General features: G+C 45.0%; 1 protein-coding gene across 1 annotated transcript; it reads right to left on the reverse strand.

The window, feature by feature from the left end:
* Positions 1-1,832: 1,832 nt before the first annotated feature.
* Positions 1,833-27,656, reverse strand: LOC121047052 (lopap-like). The gene is made up of 6 exons (XM_040501903.1): positions 27,516-27,656; positions 24,100-24,233; positions 15,823-15,852; positions 15,083-15,159; positions 2,998-3,105; positions 1,833-1,972 (listed from the first exon to the last, which is right to left on the reverse strand). Exons 1-6 carry the CDS (start codon positions 27,654-27,656, stop codon positions 1,833-1,835), a joined length of 630 nt encoding a protein of 209 aa, XP_040357837.1.
* Between the last annotated feature and the right edge of the window lie 256 nt (positions 27,657-27,912).

A 27,912-nucleotide genomic window follows, 5' to 3' on the forward strand; every position in this document is an offset into this window, starting at 1 on the left:
GTAGTATGTATTGTCGGGTACCATAGTACATGTTACAAAAGACGCAAAAACCAAGGGCGCGTTGAAGAGCACAAACACTCTGTTTATTTTCGACAGCAGACCGAAGAAAGACAACCCAGATAATTTAGATTTCTATTTTGGTCATGAATCGGTTCGGGCAATTCCCAAATAAAAAGTGTAAAACTATTTTTTATTCGGTTTTTCCTTGTTTATTAGTTTTATTAAAGCAGATATTTATGGCGTATATTGAATCTATATTAAGTTTAATTGTTGTCGGAGTGATGAGGGAAACCAAGTTGTTCACTTCCAACCTGAACGCAGATCCGTGTTAAGTTTACCTTTTACTTTGTTCTCGGTAGCTCAATGTTGAAATGTTCTTGGTTGTTAAAGATGGGTACTTCAGCTAAAATTTAACAAATAACATGACTTCGGCCCTCCTCCTCTCCCACCTCTCAAAATCGTCTTGTCACTTTCCAATATAGTGCTTACAAGATGTAATATTGAGAAATGTTCTGCTTTAAACGTCTGTTACCATTTCATGTCTGAAGAAGACAAGAAACCGGACAACCAATTATGGATAGTCAAGACCATATAATTTACGTATTAAAAGATAAAAATTTTTTTAGGACACCAGCTGTTTCTTTCTATACATTTAATATTTATAATGCGTTCATCTATCAAAGCTCATAAGCCACCCGAATACACTCAGCTTAACTGCAAAAACAAATAAAATTAAAAAGAAAAAGCAAAACACTATTTATATCAAATGCGATCGACGCAGGCAAATATCTCTAAATATTTCCTTGTACATTCTTTATCGGGTGTGTTGGCATTCAATCACTTCCGAGCGATGCAAGTTGAGTACCCCAAGTTAGCTTTTGCAGGGAAATTGTCGAATTGAATACATCCAACAGTGACTTTGCAGTCATTCCCTCGTCTAAACATGAATCTGAACAATTAAATTAAGTGTATTGGATACACATAAAGTCTCCAAATAAAACATTTTAACCCCCCCTACACACAGAGAGAGAGACACATGATTCTTCGCTCAGCTATGAAACACAAAGGCTTCGAAAACCACAGACCCTATGCAGACACTTCCAATTTTCACGAACGAGCGCCCCCAACAGGTATGTACATCCACGAAGCGTCCAGTGCCCCAGATCTGTTTCTGCTTGTGGCTGCGCATCCACGCCACTACAGTCTTCCAGCAAGTGTTTTGTTTGTTTTAATTTATTCCACATTTCCTAGTAGGTCAAAGAATGTTGTTCATTTTTTTACAAAGTATGATGATGCGGCTTCATCGCAGTATCACGCAACGCATTCGTTTGAAGGCGAGGAGCTCCTGAATCCAGGCGAGGGATTTCTCTGATGAGACCGATCGTGCTTTCGGGAGGCACTCGCTTTTAAACGCTCTCTTTGGAAACCTTTGCGCCAATAACTGTAGAGTGTGCACATGGTAGGCACAAAGACGGGAAAAAAAGATGTCATAAAAAGGCCTGCCTTTTTATGCTATATCATTTATCAAAAATAAGTTAAGAATTATATATTGAAATTCACATGCCTGGAAAAAAGTCATGCGGTTTGTTCTCAAAAATGCGCGGTGAATTAAGTAAAACAAAGTCAGGCTTTTTTTTGGGGTTTCGGTGTACTTTTTTAAATGTGGCACTACCCACTAGGTTCTCACTAAACGTAAGACGCTGTAATACGTGCATGTAAAACAAAATAATTACTTGACGCCAAATCACGGGAACGCGGTTAAGTGTTCGAATTATACAGGTGGTATCATACAATCAGACTGCCGCCTGTTCATTCCAGTTCTTGGTGATGGGTCAAACATAAGTTCGACATGATTTTTGTTCGGTAGGCATTAGAAAGTAGGAGCTGTATGTTTGTTTCTTGAGGTGGTCCATGATCAAGGTTTGCATCGTGGCATTCAAGGTTGAAGTTCTCGACAGCACCCAGATGTTTTCTGAAACATCAAAAAAAATATCAAAAAACCTTTTCCGAGATAAAACATAAACATACATCAACATCTCATGCCACAGGTTTCAGGCTCTTACAATTATTTAAATCGTTTTCAATTTTGCTCGGAACGCGTAGACGAGCCGCCTTTTCTGAACAGCTTCGTCAGCCTTGCTGCTTTGGTACATTTTCGCAGTGGACTTTGACCGAAGCTCTTTTTTATTTAATGCTTTAAAAAAACAAGAGCCTACAAGCGCAATTTAGTGCGGCTATGGCACGTGTAGCCATATGCTGGTAACTTCGCATTTGAATAACACATTTTGTTCGTTTTGTATCGATCCTTATTATACGTCATCTGAAAGGATTTAAACAATTCATATAGGCAAATAAGTTATCTAGACGAATATATTTTTGCTACCACCGACACACAAAAGGAAACTAGCTAAATTTAACTACGTCTACATTTTTGTTTAAGTTGTGCAGTGTGTTGAGGTGGAAAAACAGCCTCAAAAAGAGAAGGACAAGTAGAAGTAGATCTCCACTCCTTGTTGTATTATGTGATTCGTATATTGTGCATACAATCTGTCGGGTGCAATAGGGGAGCTTGTCTTATTACGCTTATGGTGTTTCTTATTGTACATGCATCTATATAATGAAGGGATGCGTTTGAATTTTCGCATCTTGTGTGGGATCACTGGGGTGAGGAATGAACAATGCGATAGTTTTTTCCGTGCATTAATAAATATGTACTTGCTAAAATTAACTCAGAATAGCGCTGATGACTATGCGCTAAACATGATCATCACGTGCCAAATTGCAATTGTGTTCTATTTAAAAATCTCGTGAGCCAAATTCCACACACACACAGACAGACAGACACACACACACAAACACAAAATACTGCTTTAAGAAGCACCAAGAAAATAGGGGCAGTCATAGTGAGGAAATAACAGTGCGTGTGCAGGCCAGCTAGTGATAATTAATCATAATGGAATAAATATAATGAGATGTCATTAAACAAGAATCACTTACCTCTTCGCACGATGCCACTGATCAGATTGTTTTCGCAAGCCCAGAGCACGGCGTATGTGCTGTAGTCTGAATCAAGCACTAACATAGGAGATGAGTACTGGAAGGAGGCTGCGAAGGAAACCAGAGTGTTATTTTGCTAACAGAGAGATTCCTATGTGTATTCTTCTTATACACTATTCACCGATGTTTGTTTGCCCACAAGCTCGCTACAGCCTTCTATCGGCGGACGCCGGCGCGATTCCGGTTGTCTTCTTTTTTATTTGTCTCTCATCCATTTTTTATTTGCAGTACTTCCTACAAGGCGCACAGGGTTCTACATACGTGTTACAAGTACCCATCCAAAGGAAAATCTTGTTTGATTGCCGTGCGTTGCTGTAGAACAAAAAAAAAATGAAAGCCGTTTACAACTCCCTGTAACGCCGAATTAGAGCGCAGCTCTTGAGGAGGAGGGAAGGGTACTGGGGGGGGGGTGGGTCAAGTGACCTCGGGGGGCGGGAAGTCACGTGACCTTGGGGGTCACGTGACCTTGTGGAAGTCACGTGACCTTGGGGCGTCACGTGACGTCGGGGGGTCACGTGCCCTGGGGCCACGTGACGATGCCGATGACGTCATCAGTGACGTCACTGATGACGCCATCAGTGATGATGACGATGCGGATGCCGGTGACGTCATCAGTGACGTCACTGATGACGTCATCAGTGATGATTACGATGACGATGCGGATGCCGGTGACGTCATCAGTGACGTCACTGATGACGTCATCAGTGGCTATGACGTCAACGGGGGGTCACGTGACCTCGGGGGGTATCCCCAGGTCACGTGACCCTCCCAGGGGTCACGTGACCTGGGTAACCATCGTGACCCTCGTGAGGGTAACCCTAGTAACCCTTGTGAGGGCAACTCTCGTGACCCTCGTGAGGGTAACTCTCGTGACCCTGGTGAGGGTAACTCTCGTGACCCTCGTGAGGGTAACTCTCGTGACCCTCGTGAGGGTAACTCTCGTGACCCTCGTGAGGGTAACTCTCATAACCCTCGTGACCCTCGTGAGGGTAACCCTCGTGAAGGTAACCCTTTTGAGGGTAACTAACCCTCAAAATGGTTACCTTTTGAGGGTTAGTTACCCTCGTAACCCTCGTGGGTTACGAGGGTAAGTAACCCTCGTGGAGGGTAACCCTCGTGAAGGTAACCCTTTTGAGGGTAACTAACCCTCGTAACCCTCGTGAGGGTTACGAGGGTAAGTAACCCTCGTGAGGGTAACCCTCGTGAAGGTAACCCTTTTGAGGGTAACTAACCCTCGTAACCCTCGTGAGGGTTACGAGGGTAAGTAACCCTCGTGGCCCTCATGAGGGTAACCCTCATGAGATTAACCCTCGTAACCCTCACGAGGGTTACGAGAGTTGCGGTTACGCCGACGCCGACGGCGACGCCGACGCCGACGCCGACGCCGACGCCGCTCAAGCCGGGAACGGGCCCCTAAGAGCTGCGCTCTAAAAAATACACCACCGTAATTCCACCGGGGCACTAAGTACTGCGGTGCCCTCGTGTTATCAACTCCCACCGAATGCGGTGAATAGAGTAGAGTCCATGTCTTCTCGCTTTTTGTTCGAATTCGAAAAACGTCTTAAGGAAACCTGCATTTTTAGGCAATAGTATTGATTAAATAGTTAGTGAATAAAAATATGCACTTCAATGAGTGTGATTCCTCTCTCGCCTAGCCGCATCTTTGAGCATAAAAACTAAAAATACGAATCGTCATAATTGCTTAAGAAAACGTGAGATAGATGGTGCAAGGCATAATTAAAGTACAGAAAAAAGTGCAGTCAGCATAAGACAAAACGGCATGAATATCCATAAATCCATTAACCAGTCACAAACCATTCGTAATTATACAAAGTTGATTTTAGTTGATGTGTCGAGGTACAGAGAGTTGGGAGAGATGTGAGCCTCCTTTAAAGAGTAAATCGCCACCCCGCTTTGGGAAAGGAGGAAATTGATGCAGTTTATATGGACTGAGTGTACATTTAGGAATATATCGGTGTTCTTAAGAAAGAAAATCTGGTGGAAACAAAGAAAACAACTTGACTTGGACGTTTTGATATACCCGGAGATAACAGAATGTGTCGCACGTGCATTATGCGTTTGTTTTAATGTGCAATCTTTGGCCTCGGATGAATTCAGATACACTACACACAAGACAGACTCTCGTGGCCTCCCGCTTTATAAAAATGATTAAGACAACTTTCAATTTATTTTGGCGTGGCGTGTATAATGAGCATGCTTCAATAAAAAAGATTTCCAAGGTTTCTGCTTTTATTGGGGGTGCTGTAGGGCCTCGATTGTTCAGTGCTCTTGAATTTCGAGGAGCCCCATGTGGTACCCCAAGTATAATCACCGGAGCAGGAACTTCATCGCGCTCTTTACGCTAACTATTAACTTCTCTCTCAAAAATGTGACGTCATAACCTGATGCGCTATCCTTTGGAACGCTAAGACCCGCCCCATGATGTGAATCCGTGCGGGGAGCTACGCCTCGTCGTTCTGGAGCCTGCTGCGCTCGCCAACGGTCATGAACAAAGTAAGTCGTTCTGTCGTTCTGTGTTTTGTCTCTTGTCTGTATCCCCAGTCTCGGGTTACAACTATGCTCAATTTACACCAGCTAGCCTGCACCCTCACCATTGCTTCATTACTAAGTATAATTTGTCGCCGATGGTCGCCTGTGGGCAGTAACCTGGGTGAGTATGGCTCACTTTCGACGGTTGCTTGATAACAAAGTTTACTGGGCTAAGTATGGCACGCCGCCGACGGTCGCCTGCGTACTAAATTTCCTGGGCTAAGATCACTCGTCGCACAGTCGCACGCTAACACAGAGGACTGTCTTTCGCAAGTCAGGCTTGGTCAGCTTCTTGCGATCTCTTGCACCTCCTGCTTGTGGTTCCGAGCAAAGGCGTCGGCCTGTGGATTGCGTAAGGCGGTGTTCGATTCCCAATGAAACCCTCAGTGAATCTCGATGGTTGCGATTAACGATAAGACTGTGATGGAGCAGGCCCGAGCTGGTGTAGATTTCCCATTTTCTTGAACCACCTGATGACTGGGTGGAGAACTAAAAAAAGCAAAAATGGAAGGGATAGGAACAGAAAGACAGAAGGCGTCTTTCCTGTCCCTTCCACTTTTGGTTTTTTTAGCTCCCCAACCAGTCTCAGGTGGTTCTAAAAAATGGTGGTGATTAATTTCCTTGAGTTTGATTACACGGGGTGTTTACTTAATATTCAGGCCAAATCACTCGTGCGGAAAATACGTACCAGAGAAAAAAAATGGTTTATGTCGTAGTTGTCTGTGCCAAAGGACCCATTAAGGTTCCCTTTGACGATAGGCGCCGCAATGCAGTGACAGAAAGTAAGAGACACAAGACGAAGCTCTTTTGTGTTGCGTCTCATCATGTCTGTCCCTGTCTTGTGGTGCTTCTTGTCAAAAAGAACTATGTACCAACTAGCCCATTTGCCACTTACTGAGGCCTATTAAGGAAAATAAGTAACGTTCAATATAATTTAGTACTTAATTGCTATTAGTGACCCCAATTTTAGTTATTATCTTTGAAAGTACGGTTTCACAAAGAAATTTGATGCGAATGATACGAAAGTAATAAATCCGCGCATAATACGATGGTACAAGGCACGCGCAACCATTTACGGCGTTCCGAACGATTGCTTTAGTTGGGAGATTTTCTAGGTGGTTGAGTTTCTTGTCAGAGCGCATCTCCGTGCCAGCATTTGCGCCCACTGGGGCCAAAGCGCTAAACCTACGAGCGCCGCCACGCATTGCGCTCAAATTGCGTCGTTATGCCATGGCACCGACGCCAAAAAGTAAAACCTGGCTGTCCAAGGCTTCTTTCAAATTGATATAGGTTCATGTTTTTTCTTGGTTCGCATGTTAAGTTGTATTCAATATTATATATATTGTGGAGATCTATTTATTGCTCTTGCAATGTTGAATTTGTTATACCTCTGGAGCTGCACGGACGCAAGAACCTCAGCTGTTTTACAGATTTTATCGTTGTTTCCTCAATTGGTGTTTTTCGAAGGGGAAATGAAATTCATAATACTTCTATTAATATTACTATTATTAATTATAATTTTTATACAGCGAACACGCGTGCCTGATTTTCTCCCGCTGCTTCTATGGAATACAGAAATTTCTACGATGCTCTAGATGCAAGCGTCGTGCTCACACCGAGTGCGTAGGCTGGCCTGCTAATGAACGCAAAGAATCGGTGGAGTGCCTGTCACGTGGTACACGGTCCGCGGACGAAAATCTCGATTCGGTCCGTCGTGTGAATCGGCTATTGGCGCCGAGATGCATTGGGGGTGCCACCTTGCGGGCGCTCTCCTGTGACGGCGCGGGTAGGATGCGATGAGACGACGCGCTATGTAATAGCACGGAGTCGATATGTTAGTTCGCATCCATGTTGATTAAAACGGTTTATTTAATAAAAAAATGTGTATGATGTTTTTTGTGTGTGATCCTTCTAATGAACGACAGCGCTTCGGAGTTGCGTTTTCAGATTGAAAACTTATAAAATATTCAAAAACAAGTCTGAAGTTTCACAATACAGCTTGCGCGGGGTGCGTCAAAGCCATTCACAGCCTCTCTGATTCTTTTTTTTTTTTATCTGTGCAGGCTTTGGTTGGAAAAGGCTTTGCATTCACTAGAGCAAGTGACGTGCTGTCATCTTAGCTGTGCACGTGCACAGTTGTGTTTCAAAGCGCCGCAGATTTTTTTTTTTTATCTACATTGAGCTTGCGTATGTCAACGCTTCTATCTAGGTGTGGCTCGACAGCGGCCGCCGAGAAAAAGCTCGTCAGCAACTGACGCCTAGCTCCTCCCGCATCGAATACGTGGCAAAGAAGTTTGTTAAATCGCAAGTTCTGCTAGAAAGATAAGCAGAAATTTGCATAACCTCTTAAATTGACGGCCATGGCCCGGCAAATTCAGGTGATTGATTATTTGTTCTATATACTTTTACTAGGAATTGTTTACCAATATATTATCACTCGCTGAGAAGTGCATCGCGCAGTATGCGCCATTCCTTGGGTCAGAAAAATTAATCATACAAGCGGTAGTCATTAGCAGAAAGTGTATATTTTTTTTCAGGGGGGGGGGGGGGAGCATAAGTGTTGACTTACTAGATATAACAGACCTCGATAGCGAAAGGGCCACGCTTGTTTCGCGTCGACCGAGTAAATAAGCAGAAATTCAATCGAAAGAACTCCGCTTCTTCCTTCAAGCTATTTTTAGGAAATCTGTGTTTACTAATTTACAAAATTTAAAAAGGAACAAACTTGAAACTCTTAAGAGACTATCACTCACAGAACACATTGAAACCCACAGGATACACAAAGTTTCTTTCACCAAAATGTTCATTACACACGCGAGAGTTTCTCGAACTTCGCTTTCTTATTTTCAATTTGACGAGACATTCCTTTCTCAGTTTTATTTCGCCCGAATTATCATTAAAATGCACCCTGTTCACCACGATAGATGTTGAAGTAGGGAAAAGCGCCTGGATGTTCTCTGTTCACTATCCAGCTTTTCGTACCGGGTTAGGAAACAGCACACTACCATCGGAGCGTTCCGACACCTTAGCGCCAAAAGCGTTTGCTAGCACGACTACGTCTGCCACCTTTTTAAGCTTTGGTAAAATGTCCTACTACAAGTATTACCTCATCAGATAAACATAACGCGTGAAACAGGCTTTACTGTGTGTTACGCAAACAGCGCATGAAGCGAGCTGACGTGCCGAAGAATCCAAGATCTTCACGGTGTCTCCTACCCGCGAGGCTACAAACGATGATGAAGATAGCTAGAGAAGCGACCCCTTTAGTTCGCGCACGCCGCCAATAACGATCAATACTTTCTCCAATCCGGCATACCCTCGTTCACCTGCAAAAGCTCTAGAAAGATTAGCGGTTGTTCTAGCCTTAAATGCGCCGGCATGGTCTCCACGGTCCCCTGCAACTTGGAGACCCTCTCCCACTTCTCCGAGTCGCCCTGCTCCACCGGTTCTGCTTGTCCCGAGAAGCCCACTTCCTCCTGTCACTACGTTTTCAGCAAGGGCGTGAAATCCCTACGGGCCTCCCTGCTGAACTCTCTAGAATAAATCTCCTTCCTCACTGACCAGGTCGGTGCCTCGAGAGATGACAACGCGCAGCTCTGTCGAGAGTATAAGCATGACTGGCAGCACCAGGCAATCATGCGTCCGCAAATTCAGGTGGAAAAGCCTCTGTCTCGAACCTAGCCAAGGCTGAAAGAAGTCAGCTTCCTACGCTGCGTCGACCAGCCGTCAGGATCCGGCAGCTTTGGCGCGAGGATGAGGAGGCACCCATCGCTCCATGATGGATGCTACTCCAAGCGCGTCGGGTGCTGCCGCTGTGTCTGTTGCCCTCAGAGGGGCACGCTCCGCATCCCCATTCTTGTTTCGGCGGCCATTCGCGGCATTAAGACCGGTCCCACTTGAATGGAGGGGGCTCCCTAAAGACAAGGCCAAAGTCTTCAAAGCCGGAGCGTCCTTAGCTGGGGGAGCAGCGCGGCAGCAGCAATATCCCTGTGGCACCCCCCCCCCCCCCCCCCAACCACTGCGACAACGGGCCGTGTTTGTGACACACCTCGTTTCCAACAGTGTTCACCCAAGCCTCCAAGCTTACATCGAGCAGAGCGGTACTCGTTCGGAGTTTGTGTGCACCTGACTCAAGATGCGGCACAAGGGTTACTTCTATGTCTACGCGACTGCTGCAGACGAGGATGCGGAGAAGCTTTTCGATCCAGTTCTCTGGCCAGAGGACAGTCCTTTTAAGGAATTCACTGGCCAGCTTATTCAGAGCCGCAGTAGTGAAGCGGTCTGCCAAACGGTGCGATTTCCCGAAGATGACGAGAAAGATAAGTTACCCTGATTTTTACAATCAAAACGTCCGAGGTCTTTGGACGAAGGCTAACAAATGCGTTTGTTTTAAATGCAACCTTAACTACCGCTATCATTCCTGGGCTCACTGACACTTGGCCTTACCGCAACTTTTTTTTCTTCTGTCTTTTTCAGCTCAACATTCTGAAATATTCCGGCGTGATCGCGAAATTTAGACCAGGAAGAAGACGGGGTAAGGCGTTTTGATGGAACTTGATGCGTAATTAAGATACGTTCCACGTCCTGACCTTGAGACATATTTTGAGCCATTGTTGGTGGAACTGCGAAGTGCGAATGGGGAGCGTATTCTGCTGGGTGCGTATTGTTTGTCCCCTGACACCTCTCCTGATGAACTTAGCTAATGTGTTCCTTGCTATTAAAAATACTGTTTGCGCTCTTGAGAAATGCAACTCATGCTTCTTGGTGACTTCAATGTCCCCAAGATATGCTGGGAAACAGCCACAGCGTGCTCCAGTTGTTACCACCTTACTCAGAAATCTACTGTCTCTTTTAACGTTCAATATTTTACGAACTTCAAGCAACAAAATAGTATCCCGAATCTCCAGGGAAACAAGCTCGTTTCGACCCTCTCGGATTAAGATTTTATAAATATAACTGAGTGTGCCCCAGGTTTAGTCTCGCCTGACGGACCCCCTCCCCCCCCCCCCCCCCCCCTCCTTTGATATCGGGGTACCTCTCGGAGAAAGACTTTTTACCATCCTATAAAAGGAGTATTTTTTGTGGGGGATCTTGGGGCGTTCATCGATTATGCTTCAACATTCAAAAATCGTATTTATTTAGAACTGGGTACTGTAATGCGTGTGTAAGGAATCATATCGCATTTGACGAAGCATTTTAGAAAGCCCTATTGCTTGATACAACTTTTTAATTCTTCAGTTATTTCAAGGCTTGTATTCACGTCTGTGATTTGAAATTAATTATCGCTGACTTAGGCTTCAGCTATTGCCTATCTGCAGAAAAGACGCTATCGAATTATTTACGACAGATAGTTTTGACGGCGTGATCATTATAATTACAAAACATTTATAAAAACGATTTTCGTAGAGTCTTCTATCGGCGCAGAAGGACTGCCCGGGATTTATTATTTTTGGTCAGGATTGCGACTGGTTTAGTTTATTTCTATCAGCTTCTTAGCAAAGTTATTTTCAACGTTCTATTCGCCCTAAAAGGTCTTTTATTTGTTTCGATGTTCGTTCATCCTTTGTGCCTTCACCACACTGTCGTATAGCGACGCTACACATCAGCATTGTGCCATTTCGCACTGACATTTGCACTCCTATTTTAAGGTATCGCCATCAGCTAAATGAGTTTGTGCTCACATCATATATTTTTTGTTGCAGTTCTGTTTAATACTGGGTTTCTGTGAAAATATTCAAGGTTGTGTTGCTTTTTCTGCTTTGTGCTTGCGCTGATGCCCCCAATAGACGGCCTTCTGGTCGCATTTTGGGGCACCAAACGAGAATATTATTAGAATTATAATTATTCTGATGTGAATAGTCACCATTTTTCCGCTAAAGATTATGTTGGTTTCTGCGACAATTTTGCTGATCGCGATTGGTCATCGATCATTTGGTTCACTGATATTGATAAACACTTTCGTGAGTTCTCTCGCATCGTTCGAAAGGGGATGCACCGGTTCAACCCGTTAAATAAACCGCATGTTTTAGGTTCGGCTTTTTTTTAGTTTCACTAGAATTGCGCAATTAATTAAATAAGAGGCTGCACGCGCATAAAAATTAAAAAAAGAACAATCTCTTTTGATAAATAATCAGAATTTCCGCGCTTCAGGTCTCTCTGGAAGAAAATCATGAAGCGTGATCATCAGATGGTTGTTAATTCCGTTGAATTACATTTAACTCAAACTCCTAACGAGTTTTAAAAATATTTTCTCTTTCGATCCCAGATGAAAGGTGGGAAGGAGATCACTGTCTTGAACTCGACCATAAATGCTTGTCAAATATATGCCTACCACTACCAAATTGTATTTAGACGTCCCCTGAACACTCCCATTATTTCCCCACCAGCCGCCTTTCGTAATGCAACTTGCACTGCATTTTATATGAAGACCTATTACATGAATGTGTAATGAGGATAAAGCCGCCTTGGTCCTTTGGTCACGGTGGCATTCTGTCAGACATATTGAAGGACTATAGTGCAGTGCTCATCACTGTCCTTGTACTCATTTTTAATAACGGTATAAACACTGACGTTTCTTTCGTCGGGTCCGAAACAGCACAAGTTGTACCGGTACATAAGTCCGGTTCCAAAACAAATGTTTCAGATTACAGACCTATATTGCTTCTTTTTTTTGCAGGTTCGCAACTGTTCAAAACAGCGTTCCACAATATAATACCGTTTCAGCTTAAACATTATTTTATCCCTAGCAAACCTGTAGTTATTGAGTGCCGCTCGACCACAGCTAATTCCACATTTTACATTTAAACAGCTGCTCATGTCGTCTCTAATAGAGGCCAGCTTGACGTGACCTGCTTTAACTTAAGTAGAGCGTTTCACCTTGTAAATTCTGAGATATTGCCAGCGAGCTGTCAAAACTAGATGTTCAGATTTCGTTACTTTCCTGGCACAAAAGTCACTCGCGTGATAAAAAGTGTTTCGTTAGCTCGAATGGTAATTATTCTGCTACTTACCAGGCTACAACTGGGGTACCTCGAGCTTCTGTTCTCGATATCCTTCTGTTTTACGTTTTTTGTTAATCATGTCTCCAACTGGGATTCACCACTCTTCTTTCCTAGAGTACGCAGGTTATACCAAGATGTTTATAGAGGTACGAGCCGAACGCGACTGTATCTTCCTACAGAATAATATAAATGCTTCCAAAAAATGCGGCACCCATAATGGCTTAAAGCTAAATAGGCTGAAACAAAAGTTGTGTCGTACACTCGAGAGACATATAAAACTATATCTTTTTATAACATTGACTCAGATCTTTTGGCAGGTGTGAACAAAAACAAAGATCTTGGAGTGGTATTTGGACAGTACATTACGTGTCTTCAGTCATATTGATGACATTGTTAGTGCGGCTCTACGCACGCTAGGTAAATAGTCCTTGCACATTTCTCCCACTCTACAGTGCTTTGTATCGACCACACCTTGAATATACCCTTGTTCCTTCCAATGGAATTCGTTCCACTAATTTCACTGGGATCGAACTTGTTCAGAACAAGTCGTTTTCTCTTTCTACGGACATCGTTACGTACCAGGCAACGCGTCTAGTACAGTCGATGACCTAGGCCGTGTTCCAAAATTTACTCGATCTTACTCCAGGGTAGGGGTTTTGTACCTTGGCGTTCCAAAACCTACCCGCGCCCAGAGCTTTTCAATCTGTGTTGTCACGTGACACGACCCGCCAAGTAACTCGGATCCATTTGGGTAAGACTTGGAATACAACCCTAGCCGTCCCAGTTCACTGTAGCTTGGCGCTTCCTACTCTCCGGCGGAGGAGAGAACATTCTATTCAATTTCTATACAAACTTATCTACGGCATCACTGACTGCACTGCATTTCTGTCTGAAACCCATTTGAAAATCCCCCTAAGAACGACGAGACGAAATACGTCATTCAACTATGCGCGGCTAATTAATAATAATGATCCCGTGTCGAGGATTGGACGAACCTATAATTTCTCATTTTCAGACACTTTTGCTAAATTTAACAGTAATGCACCGGAGTTAAAGCACTAAACGTTCACACCTTAACTTATTTTACTGTTTCCTGCACTATTTCGTGTTGTTTAGAGGCAAGTTCGATGCTTTGGCTTCCTTTTCCCCTCTGCCTAATAATTGGTCATGGCCGTAGCACCGTCTGGCTTCTATGCATGATATGTATGTGTCGTTTAATAGGCTTTTTTTCCCTCATGTGTGCTGATTTTTGCAGTTTTACACAAAATATGTTGATTCAGTGCACCCATAAGGAGATCGCAGATTCTTTCGGGGCACTTTATTAAAACATTATTTGATTGATTTCGTGATTGGTTGATTGATTTATAGATTGATTGATATATTCTTATTATATTTCACCCTAACTTAATAACAGGAACGAAAAATTACAAAGTGAACGTAAACTCGTGGCGGTATCTCCCATATGCGAACGTTTTCGAGCTGCGCCTCGAGGTCTTCCAACACCGGGAATCTATATCAATAAGAAACCTATCAAACTTTTTTCTTAAATAATTTTGTGAGAATTAGAAGCACACTATTTTATAAGGAAAATATTTGTATGATAGAACGCGATCTGAACAGAGTTGGAGTAGGATTTCCTTATTTTGCTCAATACTCAAACGAAATTCGCATTTTCTCCAATGTATTCAAGGCAGACCTCGGCGACGTTTAGGAGGCTTGTGAGATAGGAATCATTGACATTCTAAACACACACACAAAAAAAAAAGAATTGTAGGATGAATTTCCAGGGAACGACTTCATTCGGTTTTACTCTGGCCTTCCTGAATCAAAGGTCTCAACACTAAAATCTCGCAGCAGCTTTTATTGCAGTACTCTTCATAATACGTACACACCGGAGAACATATGATTTTTAGTAATAATATCATAAAGTTCAACATATGACAAACGACAAATGAGCAGCTCCAGGGAGTTCTACCATGCGCAGTACCCTAAATATAAATGTTTACATAATGCCAATCAACATGAAACATCACAATTCCTGCTGAGAGTGAAAGGGAACTAGAGACGTTTTAGGTTACATGAGCCTAAAGAAAGAAAAAATGCGCACGTCACTTTGATCGTGGGACAATTTCTTTTCCTGATTGATCCCCCTCCCTCTTCCCCAGTTTTCGATACAGCCGGCTCGATCTCCGATTTGCGCCGATTCGGCTCGCTGCAGACAGAGGTTGCCTACCCTTGTGCTATGCATACCTTAATCCAACACAAAATAAATCTTTAAAAAAATACTTTGGTATATTAAATGTACAAAAAACCGAGCTACTGTTTTCAAGGTATTGCTACGTAGTCCCGATCAAAGAAAAAAACATTTATTTTGAGTGATTTCACTTTTTCGAGCTTAGGCATCAGTTGAGTCCCATGGATCTCAAAGCTGTTACTTTAATATATAGGGAACACGCCAAATAAATATTACTTACCTGCTTTTAACTTGATCCCGTAGGGTGCATTTCCATCCCTCATTAAAAGTTCGCCATCTATTGTTATTTCATCTCCCCTATAAAACAAAAAAATAACACGAGCCAATGGAAGCTTAAAGTAAACAAATCTAAACGCGCGGGTAAGTTTGTTTATTTTATTTCGTAAAAAGATGCGTTTCTTTTTTTTTTTTTAAATACGCAAGTAAAATATAAAAATCAACTCTTTTGGCGTCTCTTCACCGCGGTGGCACTGCTGTCGGCGATGCGCATGCGCAGATGCATTATCTCACGTGAATTCAGTTTTTGCGCACTCGCAGTGCCCACACATGGTGTAGACTTGAAAGCAATGTGTACGCGTATAACACGGAACTCGTTGAACCTCTCCTGCTTCAACTCTTTTTCGTGTTTGGATACTCCTAAGATTAACGAGATCGTTGTCATTTATGGGGCATTTGTATCTAAATATTTCTTCTCGTGTATTCGAAATTATTGGCTTAACACAAGGATAGATGCCGTGAGAATGAAAAAAAAATAATAAAGGAAAGTAGGTGCTCGTCTTGCAACTACGTAATAAATATATTAAGGAGTACGGTGTGCAGTGAATTATATTCTGTAAGAATCTATGAAATAAAATAAAAAATCTTTGAGCACGCCTATTTTCTGTTTTTTTTTTAATTGGCTTATTAAAACAATTCAAATGATCGATTATAATATTTACTTGAGCATCTAAGTGTACTCACCTATTACCACTTGTGAACATTGATGACATCCTAAATGAGAAAGACAGACGGTTATCATGTAACAAGTTTTTAATAGAATTTTACGAATGACTTCCCAGTTTTATTGAACAACATTTTGTATGCTGAACATGATTGTAAACCCGACACTGGCGGCAGAAAAGAGAACACAACAGAAGGTAGAAAAAGAGGAGGCAACGTCTCAATCTCAGCTGCAAAGTTTATTTCGAACACGCCTTATATACCACAACTCCAACGCCGTCTCTACAAAAAAAACATATATGAGAAGAGGACAAGGGAATTTGGGTAAACCTTCTCTCATCTCCCTTGACCTCGCCTGCGAAATACTCACACAATGGGTCACATTCTAGACCACCACCCCCCGGCAAGCGTCATATTTTTGTCATATTTTTATCATATTTTTTTTTTGTAGAGACGGCGTTGGAGTTGCGGTATATAGGGTGTGTACGAAATAAACATTGCAGCTGAGTTTGAGACGTTGCCTCCTCTTTTTCTACCTTCTGTTGTGTTCTCTTTTCTGTCCCAGTCTCAGGTTTACAATCAAGTTCAACTTACACCAGCTCGCGTGCACTCTGGCTATTTTCTTTTTCATTTTGTATGCCTCGTATTTGTTCACAGCAACAAACGTAGTGAGGCTGTGTCTTTAATACAGAGGCTATACCTCCTGCAACGCAAGATCTCATGCTTTCTACTCAAAACTTAAAGGGGCACTGACACATCAAAATAATTTTTTTATTTATTATTCAAAACGATTCAAAACGATGCCGGGACATTAGCCTCAAAAGAAACTTGGGAATTCAGTATTTGTGAAGTAAAAAAACAATTTCCAAATGGCCGAATTTGAAGTTCCCACGCGATCCGCGCCAGTGCAGTGAAGTAGAATTTTGCGGTCTCCTGCGAGTCAACTTTCTTTCGCACCTTCGCTCCAAATGAACGCGACCCGAAGCGAGGACGTCAGGAGCGGGAGAGAAGGGCGCTGGCGGACCGGGAAAAACCGGTTTCTTAGTCCGGTTCCCCGACTCACCAATCATCATCTGCTCAAGCGCTACCAACGTTTCCGAGGGAGGATACAAATCAAGGAGGCGACATCACACCAGACTCTGATTTTTGGCATCTCAAAAAGAAAAGCCGTAGTGCGCTCGCAATTGCGTTAGAAAACATGTTTAACGATTGCCGTTATTAAATGTTAAAAAAAATGTCGTTTATAAAGCTTCTAAATTTAAATATTTTTGACGTCACCAATCAAACGAAGTGAGGAGGTGAGGAGCGGGAGAGAAAAAGGAAAAATAACTCGACTTACAGAACCTGAATTCGACTTGCAGAAACAACAAAAGTGCGTGGGGGAATTGTTTTTCGCGATGTGTTTTTTTTTTGTTTGTTTTTTGCGTGTTTATTAATTTAACTTGCATCGTTTTGGATAATAAACAAATACAACCTTGGGGCCTCAGTGCCTCTTTAAAGGCCCATGAAGGCTAAACCTGTTTTTGAACCTGCCTTGGCGGCCTTCTGTTTGGTCCTCTACGGCGTATGATTATTCGATCAGCTCGAAAGAGCTGGCGATGTAAACTGCCTCGACAGATTGCTATTCTAGCCACTAGGTTCAGTTGAGTTCAATGGTGCCTCCAATACTCTTTCTTTTCATATATAACCTTAAAATAAGTTAAATAAATTACAAAATAATTTGCATTGAAACATTCATTAATGAAAAAACTACCGCTTGAAAACGCCCTTTCAAAGACCATCTGACTCCGCCAAAAATAAAACCCGCCCATCGAATTGCCGCTTGCGCTAACTCTCTTTACAAAGTATACGAATTTAGATTTCATGAATTCATTGTTTTTTGTCACATGTTTACTGAGTTGTCGAGGACAACGGTGCAATAAAGAGAACTGCAACTTGCGACTCCTCAAGCCACATCGCAATCTTCAACGTGATTCACCGAAAGAAAGGTGCTAGATACTGTTAAAACACACATCTATACCTAATAAATAATTATAAAAATAAAAATAACATAAAAATAACCATTCATATCACTATCGTGTCGACACGCGATTCGAAAAGGCTATGTCATTCTCATGTAAATTAACCGACATTTGACTGACGTATGTTGCCCCTTCCTTTTCTATCACAAAGGCTTCCAGCAGTTGTCTTGGAGTCTTATCCACCACATTCCCCCAAAATCGTGGATACAGTCGAAGTTTGGCTTACATTTGCAAACCAAACAGTGTAAAGATGTGTGCCCTCCCACAGTTCATCCAAGCGGTAACGGGTGCTCGCGCGCTCAGTCGATGAAACAACAACCCATCTGAACGGGATTCGATACACCCCTTTCCCTCCGTGGTGTATCAAATCTCGTAGGCGTGGTGTATCAAATACTGTTGAGCTGTGGTCGAGCCTACATTTGACAGACGGGCCCTTGCGTCACAAACCGAACGCGCGAGCACGCGTTGTCGCTGAGACCAACTGTGGGAGGGTCACCTACATTTACACTGTGTGACTTACATGTGTAAGCCAAAATTTTACTTTATTATGATTCTGGGGAACTAGGTTGAGAAAACTCAAAAACTGCTGGAAGAGTTTGAGATAGAAAAGAAAAGTTCAACTTGCGTTAGTCGAACTGCGGTTTGTTTACATAAGAATAAAGTAGCCGTTTCAAAGCACGTGTCAGCGCGATAGTGTTGCGGATAAGTGGTTTGAAATTTTTTTCTCTTTTTATTAAATAATTCGTTTATAGTCAATCGCTTGTCCCGTATACACCTTCCTTGTCTTTGTTATTTGTGCGCTGTTTACAGTTATATTCTCACAAGTGACGAATGATGGAGCGGTCGAGAACTAAAGAAACTAAAGTTTAATGGCGAACTTGTGCCACTAAAAGCAAAAGAAAAATAACAAAGAAAAATAACAGGACGTCGTGGGCGTCGGCGAGGACGCTTGCTCGAGCGCTTGCAAAAGACGGACACCGGTTCGGCACACGGAGCTCCTTATGTAGTCGCGTGGGCTTACGGAACAATCGGCGCAGAAAGTTCGGCGCGTGGTAGGTTGGTATTTCGAATAAGCAACAGATTTCTCGAATTCTCCACAACTCGACTTAGAGAAATAACAAAAGGGGCGTCCGCTCCCAGGAAGCAAACCTCAATCCTTTGCGTGGGGGTCAAGCACAATAACCATCCGACCATGGGCGCGCTCCTGCGCGCCCATGGTTCCTGCGCGCGTGAGCGCGGCAAGCCAACTTTTAAAGTTCATCGCTTAGATGCATCGCAAAAACTAAATAAAGCAAAACAAAAAGGAACAATCCACTGAAGAGTAACCTGGAACACAAAACCTCTGCTATCGTATCGAGCATAGAGGGGCTTGAGTCGAACGACGTGAACCACCTCGGTTAGCCGTCGGCCACATGATGATGCATTCGTTTTGTCGGAAACCAGTTCGTAGTTGAGATCTCTGAGGCGTCGACGAACCTTGTATACTCCAAAGTAGCGCTTTATAAGCTTCTCACTGTGGCCACGACGTCGTGTCGGTGTCCACACCCCGGTTTCCGGGCTGAAAGTGAACGTCCCGACGACGGATTTAGCGGGCTGGTTTTGGCTTCGGACTCGAGCGAGCTGGCGGACTTCCGCTCGTTGCGCAACTACCTGGGCGTCGTCCCTTCCGTTACCAGCTGGTTCGTGAGGTAGCATGGCGTCAAGCATCGTGGTCACCTTGCGACTATGCACCAGATGGAATGGTGTAACACCGGGGGTCTCCTGAACAGCTGTGTTGTAGACGAACGTGACATACGGGAGGACCTCGACACTCCACGTCTACGTACATCAAATCATGTCCGCGATGGTCTTGTTTACGCGTTCCGTCATCCCAATAGTATGACGACGGTGCGGTGCGGTTCACCGGTGTTTGGTTTGGCTGGGATGAAAGATCTCTTGCATCAGGTGTGCCATGAACGATGACCCGCTATATTTAATTAGAACTTTGCGAGGGCCGTGCCGGAGCCCGGTGGACTCGATGAACAACGTGGCAACTTCCACAGCAGGCCCTGAAGGAACGGCTTTTGTTTCGGCGTACCACGTGAGACAACCTGTGGTGACAATTACCCATCGGTTTTCCGACGTTGACGGCGGAATAGGGCCAAGTAAATCCGTTCCGATCTGCTTAAACGGCATGAACGGGGGCAATCGAATACAGAAGTTCTGACCGCTTCGTCGGTGGTTTCTTGCGTCGCTGACACTCATGGCATGATCGAGTATAGAGGTGAACGGTCTTGGGAGCCTAGGTCAGCGGTACTTTTCACGAATCCTGGCAAGCGCGCTGCTTTAGCCAAGGTGCCCAGCCGTCGGATCGTCATGGCAGGCTGGGAAGATTTCTTCCCTGAGTCTGTTAGGTATTATTGGTAGCCATGCCAGGTTGCTGCTCCGGAAGTTTTTAATGCGAAAGCATTATTTGTCTCATGGAGCGAGCCGACGTCCTCAGCTTTGAAACCGCGCCAAACGGCACCTTAAATCCTTTCTCCAATCGAAGCTAGCTCCCAGTTATAAAACCAGACGCAAAGCTAACCAACAGCACCAAAATTACCCGACCCCGAAGCAGCGGAGTAAAGCTGATGAATTTTCGGCTTCTTTTCCATTGGCCGGCGCGCGTCGACGAGGCTCCCTCTGGCCGGGCACGCAAGGCCATGGGGTCGTTGAAACTGACGCTGCGCGTCTGATTCAACGACCGGCCACCCCATGGCGCTGCCACACACGAAACGTTCAAAGTAGCAGCACTTGCCAGCAGAGCGGAGCGGAGGAAGGATGTACATGCTTTCGCATTCAGAGCTCATAAGAAGTGCTTAGGTGTACCTGGAGCCTTTTTTTTAGAGAACATCCAGTCAAATGGCGAAGCTTGACAACCCTTAGGGAAAAACGCAGGGTACGGCACTTCCTTGGCCTTCCGGGTGCTCAACCATGACACGGAGTTTGCAGTCGTCACGCCAAATCCCTGCGATGTCGGCTGCCTTGACTGGGCCCAGGAAACCTTCATTCTCCTCGTCGTCAGTTATGGCAGGTGGTGACTCGACGGGAGCTCTCAAGAGACAGTCGGACGGGGGCTCTCGACCGACAGTCATTTGAAACTCTTGCATTCGTAGACTCCAGCGAGCAAGGCGTCCAGGGGATCTTTATGGTTCGCGAGCCAGCAGAGCTAGTGGTGATCTGTGATTACGCGGAATGGACTACCGTAAATGTACGGGTGAAACTTCGTTATCGCCCAGACAACAACAAAGGCACGCTTTTTCTGCCGTTGAGAAGTTTCCCTCCGCCTTAGAAAGTGACCGACTTAAGTAAGCGATCACTCGATTTGTGCCCTGCTGTCCTTTGACCAGTCCGGTATTACTTGCGTCGGTGTGGATTTCCGTTTCTGCGAACTGGTCGAAATGACCGCGGATAGGTGGCGTCTCGAGCAGCTGCTTAAGCTCGTCGAATGCCCGCTGTTGTTCTTGTACCGATTGGAACTTCACAGCTTCCTTTTTGAGATTCGTGAGCGACGCAGAAAGCTTGACGAAACCTTGAGCGAAGCGCCTACATTAGGCACATAAACCCAGGGCTCTTCTAACGGCCTTTTTGTCCGGTAGCGATGGAAAATGTGGCTAAGACCCGCATTTTCTTGGGGTCAGAACGAACTCCTTCGTTGTTCACGACGTGGCCTAAGAACTTCAGTTTGTCATAGGCAAAACGGCATTTTGTCGACTTGAGTGTGAATCCAGTATAGTCTTGATCGCTTGTAGTGCTGCTCGAAGGCGTCTCAGGTGCTCGTCGAAATCTCGTGAAAACACAACAATGTCGTCTATTTAGACAAGGCGGCTCCGCCATTTCAGACATACTAGCACAGTGTCCATGACACGCTGAAAGGTTGCGGGCGCCGTGCAAAGTCTAAAATGCATAACTTTAAGCGCTTACAATACGTCGGGCGTGACGAAGGCCCTCTTCTCATGGTCTCGTGTGTCCTTTAGATCTGACAAAAGACACTCTTGATGTCCTTTGACGAAAAATATCAGGTGTGGCGCAGCCGGTCCAGGGTGTCGTCGACTCTGGGCATCGGGTAGACGTCCTTCTTCGTCACGGCGTCCGTCTTTCCTTACCAGGACGACTGGCAACGCGCAGGAACTACTTGAAGGCTGGATGAAGCCGTCATTGAGCATTTCTCGTACTTGTTCTTGGATTACTTTCTTTTCTTCTATGGAGACTCGGTACGGCGAATAGCGCACAGGGAACGCGTCGTCGTCGGTAACAGTGAGGTGCTTCGCAACCGTTGTTTGTGCCGCCCTTGAGGAGGTGGCAGAGCACTCAGTGAACTCGCAGCGGAGTTCAAGGATGCGCGGTCGCTCTCTAGCAGGATGTTTCAGAACGATGCCCAATTCCGACAGTGACCTTCTTTGGGGCGGCGATGAATTCGATTCCTCCGAAAGTGAAGTGATGACGGCTGAGTCCTGAATTTCCCCTACGTGGCCCATGGCGGTACCTTTCGTAAGGAGCTGTGGTTCTTATCGGGCGTTTGTGATGAGGACTGTGGCGCGCCCGTCTCCAACTCTGTTACACTCCTTGCTACTCCGAGCCCCCTTCCTAGATTCTACTGGACGCTACCCTCAAGCAGAACTTCGACGCAGGAAGCTTTATTGGTCCCGTCAGGGACAGAAACACTTGACCGCAGAGTCAGGTTTACATGGTTGGCAACGACACGGACCATGGATGATATCGTTTCCGTTTCCTCCGGTGGTGGGACAGGTATTGGTATATTCAGCCTGTTCGCTCCCAGATCAATGACAAGACCGTACTCTCACAAGAAGTTCAATCCGAAGATAGCGCGCCCCTCACACAGTCCTCAGGAGCGGTGATCTTAACTGACAGGTTTTGCCATGAATATAGACGCGAGCGGTGAATCTATCGACAGGTATGATGGGTTTACTCCAGCTGTTCGTATCTGTGGGCCATCTCAAAGAGTCGTAACTTCTCGAAAGCGGCGAAAGCGTTTCGTTGAGAATCGAGTAGTCTGCTCCGGTGTCGATAGGTGTCGTCGCGTCGAGGCCATCGATAACTATGTTGAGGTTGTTCGGCACCGTCGCAGAGGCGTTCTTCCGTGGCCTATCGTCGTTAGAGTGGGAGACCTCCAATGTTTGGGGAGGATCTTTACTTCGTCGCTGAACGGCAACTCCACCTCCCGGAGTTGTCGCGATTAGTTTTTCCGGCTTGGTATGGGCGACAGGCTTTGTCGGCGGGAACGGTGAAGTGTTGACTTTGGACGTCGCGGGGACGGCAAAAGAAATCCTTGGGGAGCAGCCGACATCGGAGACGGCGATCGGAGCAGGTACTTGTCGACGTCTCTCGGCCGCTCACCAAGGCGGGGCCGAGGATAATTCGGCACAAACCCTCGGAAAGCCATCTGGCGGAAGCTGCACCGTCGGTTTAAGTGGCCGGCCTGTCCGCAATGGTAGCAAGAAGGGCGACGGTCGGCCATTCCCCACTCGTCGGTCTTCGAAGGGTGCACGAGGCTTCTGGTGGGCGGATGGCACTTGCTCGTCATGGCGTTGGGGCTAATGCTCCGCTCCTATGCATCGAACCTCGGTCCTTGGCGTGGAAGCTAAGCACGATAACCATTCGGCCACGGGCGTGCTGCCTACTTGTATAGCTCCGCGCACGGCAATATCATCAACAATCTCGCCTGCATCCCCACTTTAAAACACAAAACAGAAGCACATATCCATCAATCGTATAGAAATGAAAAATAACTGATTTTTCTTTTGCAACACTTTGTTTTGTGAAATAAAGAATTTTGCTTATAACTGACTTTGTCATGCCCGGTTCTCTCATCATAAACAGACGTACCTTTCTTGATGACCTCACTACTTTATTTATTATCTTCGGTCGCACATTTTTAAACATGCATATTCACGACTACTGCCAACGCAATTTCGTCTCAGCGAACCGTGCTTTAATAGTAACTCTATAATACGAAGTGACCGTTTGGCATCTTCTGTAACGTGGCGGTGCCACCTACTGATATGACAACCATTTAAGGAATGCAAATGTAACCTGCATGTTGTGATCTATGGTTGTTTAAATCATTGTAAACATATTTTCAACCTAATTTTTGTAGCAGGTATTTTCCATGCGAGCTATTCATAATTGTCGGAATAGAATACTGAATGACAAAAAACGTCCTTTATCTTCTAGTCATATGTTGCACCGCTGAATTAAAAATTCTGTCACGTAAAAATGTGTACAATATGCTCACGTGGTTCGTTCACCAAGAAGCCGGACGGCGACGCTTTGTTCTTCACCTTTGTCCAAGTAGTGGAACCTGACGCATTTCACCATGTACTCGACGATGAAAGGCGTTCGAAAGATTTCAAACCAGGTTCCCATGAACTGCACCGGAAAGACATGTTTTGCCAGCGTTATCCTCAAAGATATGACAAGTCCCCATATTCAACACGGAATCGTTATCCGGCACCTTCCGCAATATATACCACTGTAATATCTGTCACTCAATGTGCTTGCAACCAGACATGTACCTAATGTGTTACTAGTAACGAGGTATTTTCCTTCTTACCTTGTTATTTTTTTGTTGACTGGTGCATTTTTAGAAAAGGAACAAGTAACGTACTTAGTTACTTTTAAGGCCAAGTAGCGAGTAATTCTAACCTAAGTATGCGTCGATTGTAAAAAAAGGCAGATGGACAACCCGAAAAGAAGCTAAACAGTATGACAGTACTGCAGCGGTTATCGCTGAACAGGTTAGTTAAAGTCTACAGGTTGGAATGCCCTTCACCCAGCGAACACAATAAGGTTTGTTGGTTGAACCTTTTAATATCGTGTGGAGACCGAATGTAAACCCGGAGGCTGGCAACACAGGAAGGGACAGAACCCCTTGCCAGCTTCGAACTTTAGAACCGTGCAGAACAAAAGAGAGAGGGGAATTCCAGATTCACCAGCTCTTCCTGAAGCACAACACTGCCGTACCTTCGAGCGCGTCACAAGAACGACTCTTCAGCGTAGCCGTAGATGCATTTTCAAGGAAGCGGGAAAACATAACTGATAAAAACTTAGAGTTATAGCTACTGCTTAAGTGCAAGAAGTGCTGAAAAGAAAACAATACACAATAAAACATAATCAGTTGCGTATTTGGTCGTCAAAGTAACGAGAAAGGTAAGCTACTTTTTATGTAAAGCAGCACGTTGCTTTTGAGAATCGGTAACGAGTAACATATTAAGTTGCGCTTTGAGCGAGTTATAAGTAAAGTTACCTAGTTACTTTTTGAGTAACGTGTAAATGTCCGTTTCCAACCACTTGTGGTCGATACAACAAACGCGTTTTGGAACCATCGTAAATTTAACGAGCAGAGCAAAATTTCATGGCACAAAACAGTCAGCTAACTTAGAGTGATGTTCTTATGAGCTGCTCTTTAAAGTGCAGGATATATGAAGTCATGTGTTACTTGACCGTGCTGAAATATTAATGACTACATTTACACCATCCCCAGAATTTCATAAAGAATGTAGATACAGCATCAAGGTCCCCCTCCCCCCCCCCCCCCCCCCTCTTTCAAATATTTGGATTTAGGCTTAACAGCTAAAGTAACGTGTTCAGTAACAGTACTTAAACGCTTTTAAGATTTAGTATTTAATCTGCCTCATTGTCCGGAGAAGCAATTTTGAAACTTTTCTGAAATGTTCAAATGCTTCAGACATCTTTTTTTTCTTTTAGAATCAGGTGTCATCGACGTGTATAATCATGACCCCCTTACAATCATTTCGCAGGCATATGCTATGCCTTGCGAAAAAAATAGTACAATCCCACCTCACCATTAAAATGCAGGAAACACGAATAAATAAATAAATATCAACCAATAGCATAGATACTGCTCTACTGCAAAAAAACTAGGTAGCGGCTAGGATATAGGCGTTAATATTATGAATCATGCGAATTGTTTTTCAACCACCAATCCCCACAATTTCCTTATGAAATCGCGTGCCCCATTCATGTCCTATATTCCTCAGCTTCGCGGTACCCGATAAGCGACTGGAATACAGTTAAAACACTGGAGGGTTGGTTCAAAAAGGATGAAAGCGATTTTAGGGCGCAGCTCGAATGCCCGTGCCCCACTACAGCGACAGACAGAGGCAAATGACAAGGACAACCCTCGAACCCATGCGGCATGCTCGGGATGGCACCTTTGACAGGCGTTTAGTCGTTCGGTGCTCGTGAAGTGAGCACGAGCGATTGCAAACCTGCCACAAATACCCTCGCGTGCATGATGGTCGTGTTTGAGCATAGACTCCTTTATTCTACGAAGCCTCTCAAATCGCGAAAGACTCTGGTTTCAGGCTTGTTGTTGTCTTAGGTGCCCGTTTCCGGCTTAAGCGGCGTCGGCGTCGCCGTCGCCGTCGGTGACGCCGCCGGCGTAACCGTGAGGTCACGTGACCTTGGTGACATCACGTGACCCCCTTGAGGTCACATGACCCCCGAGAGGTCACGTGACTTCGTGAGCTCACGTGACCACCATGACGTGACACTACCCCCATGAGGTCACGTGACCCCGGCGACGTTACGTGACCCCCGTGAGGCCACGTGACCCTCGTGAAGTCACGTGACCCCCGTGAGGTCTCGTTACCCCGGTTGCGTCACGTGACCCCGATGACGTCAAGTGATTCCCGTGAGGTCACGAGAGTCGTGCGACGTCACGAGGGTCACTAGACCTCACGGTTACGCCGAAGGCGACGGCGACGCCGACGCCGCTTGGAGGGAGGGGTAGCAGGCAGGATGAGGAGGTGAGGATGAGGGAAAAGGGGTATACCCTCCCCTCAGTACCCTTCCCCTCCTCCTCGGCAAGAGCTGCGCTCTATTTCGGGGTGACAGGGAATTGGAAACGGCTTTCATTTTTTTAATATATTTTGCTTACAGAAATCTATAAAACGCTTCTGTGACCCCTATTATTTGTGTTTTGAACATTTTGTTTGCTTCGTTGTTTTGGGATATATATATATATATATATATATATATATATATGTGTGTGTGTGTGTGTGTGTGTGTGTGTTTGTGTGTGTATTGCATATTTTCGATATCACAAGGAGAGGACATTAAAGGAACCTTGTTGAAAAGAAACCAGGTACGATAAAAAAGAGCTTACTGCAAAACGCCCAGTCTTCAAATAAATGGGGGCAAAACCCCTGGAGCTCCAGCGTCGCAGCAATGAAAACAGAGAGGAATATTTCCCACGACTTGATACATGTGATTAATAATACATACAAGGTAATGTTTCTCAGCTGAGGTGAAGCCGCTAGGCCTTCTTCTCACAAGTACCAATCACGACACTATATATAGTACGATACGTACAACATATCGTGTCGTGGCTATTGCGTCGCAAAAGTTTTTGATTACGGAGCACAGTCCCCTTGACAATGCTTCGTAATGTTTGTAACTCGGCACCCTGGCATATGTAATCCGTACAGCGGACAAACCAAATGCAATATAGAGACGGAGGTTATTTACGTTGCTCGCCTAAGGTCAGACATGAAGCAGTGCCCAAGAGTGAGAGGGAGGCTATTCTTAAATTATCTTAAATCCGCTTAAATCCGTGATAATCTCCTGAAGGCTGTCTTGAATGGAATCCGAAGTCATCTTATTTGGAGCACTTCCTCGAGAACTCACCCTGTTCACTTCGAACTCGTCCTTCTCCTTGAGCGTAGGGCACAGCCCAGGCATCACCATGGCGGAAACGAGGCCCACAACCAGACTCACTCCGATTCCCGTTGATACAGCAGCCCGAATCGCAGCAGCTGCACGGGCCATCTTCGAAATCGTCCGCTGGGAGAAACAAGCGCCCGTTTTCGAAGCTTCAAAGTCGGGGCCGGTTACTGCAAGAGCCGAGCACCGACTCCTCCGCTCCAGGGAGTCCGGATGAACTCGCGCATTACCCGCCGTGTCGTTCACTCCGCCATGGTCGAGGTGCTCCGCCGCGGTTGTAGGCCTACTTATCAAGGCTGCGAGGCTGACGTACGATGGTACCTGACTCGCTATTGTTAAGGCGCCGGAGAAGCGTGGGACG

This window comes from Ixodes scapularis, unplaced genomic scaffold, assembly GCF_016920785.2.
Source record: "Ixodes scapularis isolate PalLabHiFi unplaced genomic scaffold, ASM1692078v2 ptg000925l_1__unscaffolded, whole genome shotgun sequence".
NCBI classification, from domain to species: Eukaryota; Metazoa; Arthropoda; class Arachnida; order Ixodida; family Ixodidae; genus Ixodes; species Ixodes scapularis.

Excerpts from the sequence above, each read along its gene's own strand:
- LOC121047052 (XM_040501903.1), bottom strand. The coding sequence starts at position 27,656 with ATGGCCCGTGCAGCTGCTGCGATTCGGGCTGCTGTATCAACGGGAATC. Across the intron at positions 15,853-24,099 it reads CTTCTTGGTGAACGAACCAC|GATGTCATCAATGTTCACAA; the intron begins GTGAGCATATTG and ends TTTCTCATTTAG. Across the intron at positions 1,973-2,997 it reads CAGTGGCATCGTGCGAAGAG|AAAACATCTGGGTGCTGTCG; the intron begins GTAAGTGATTCT and ends TTGATGTTTCAG.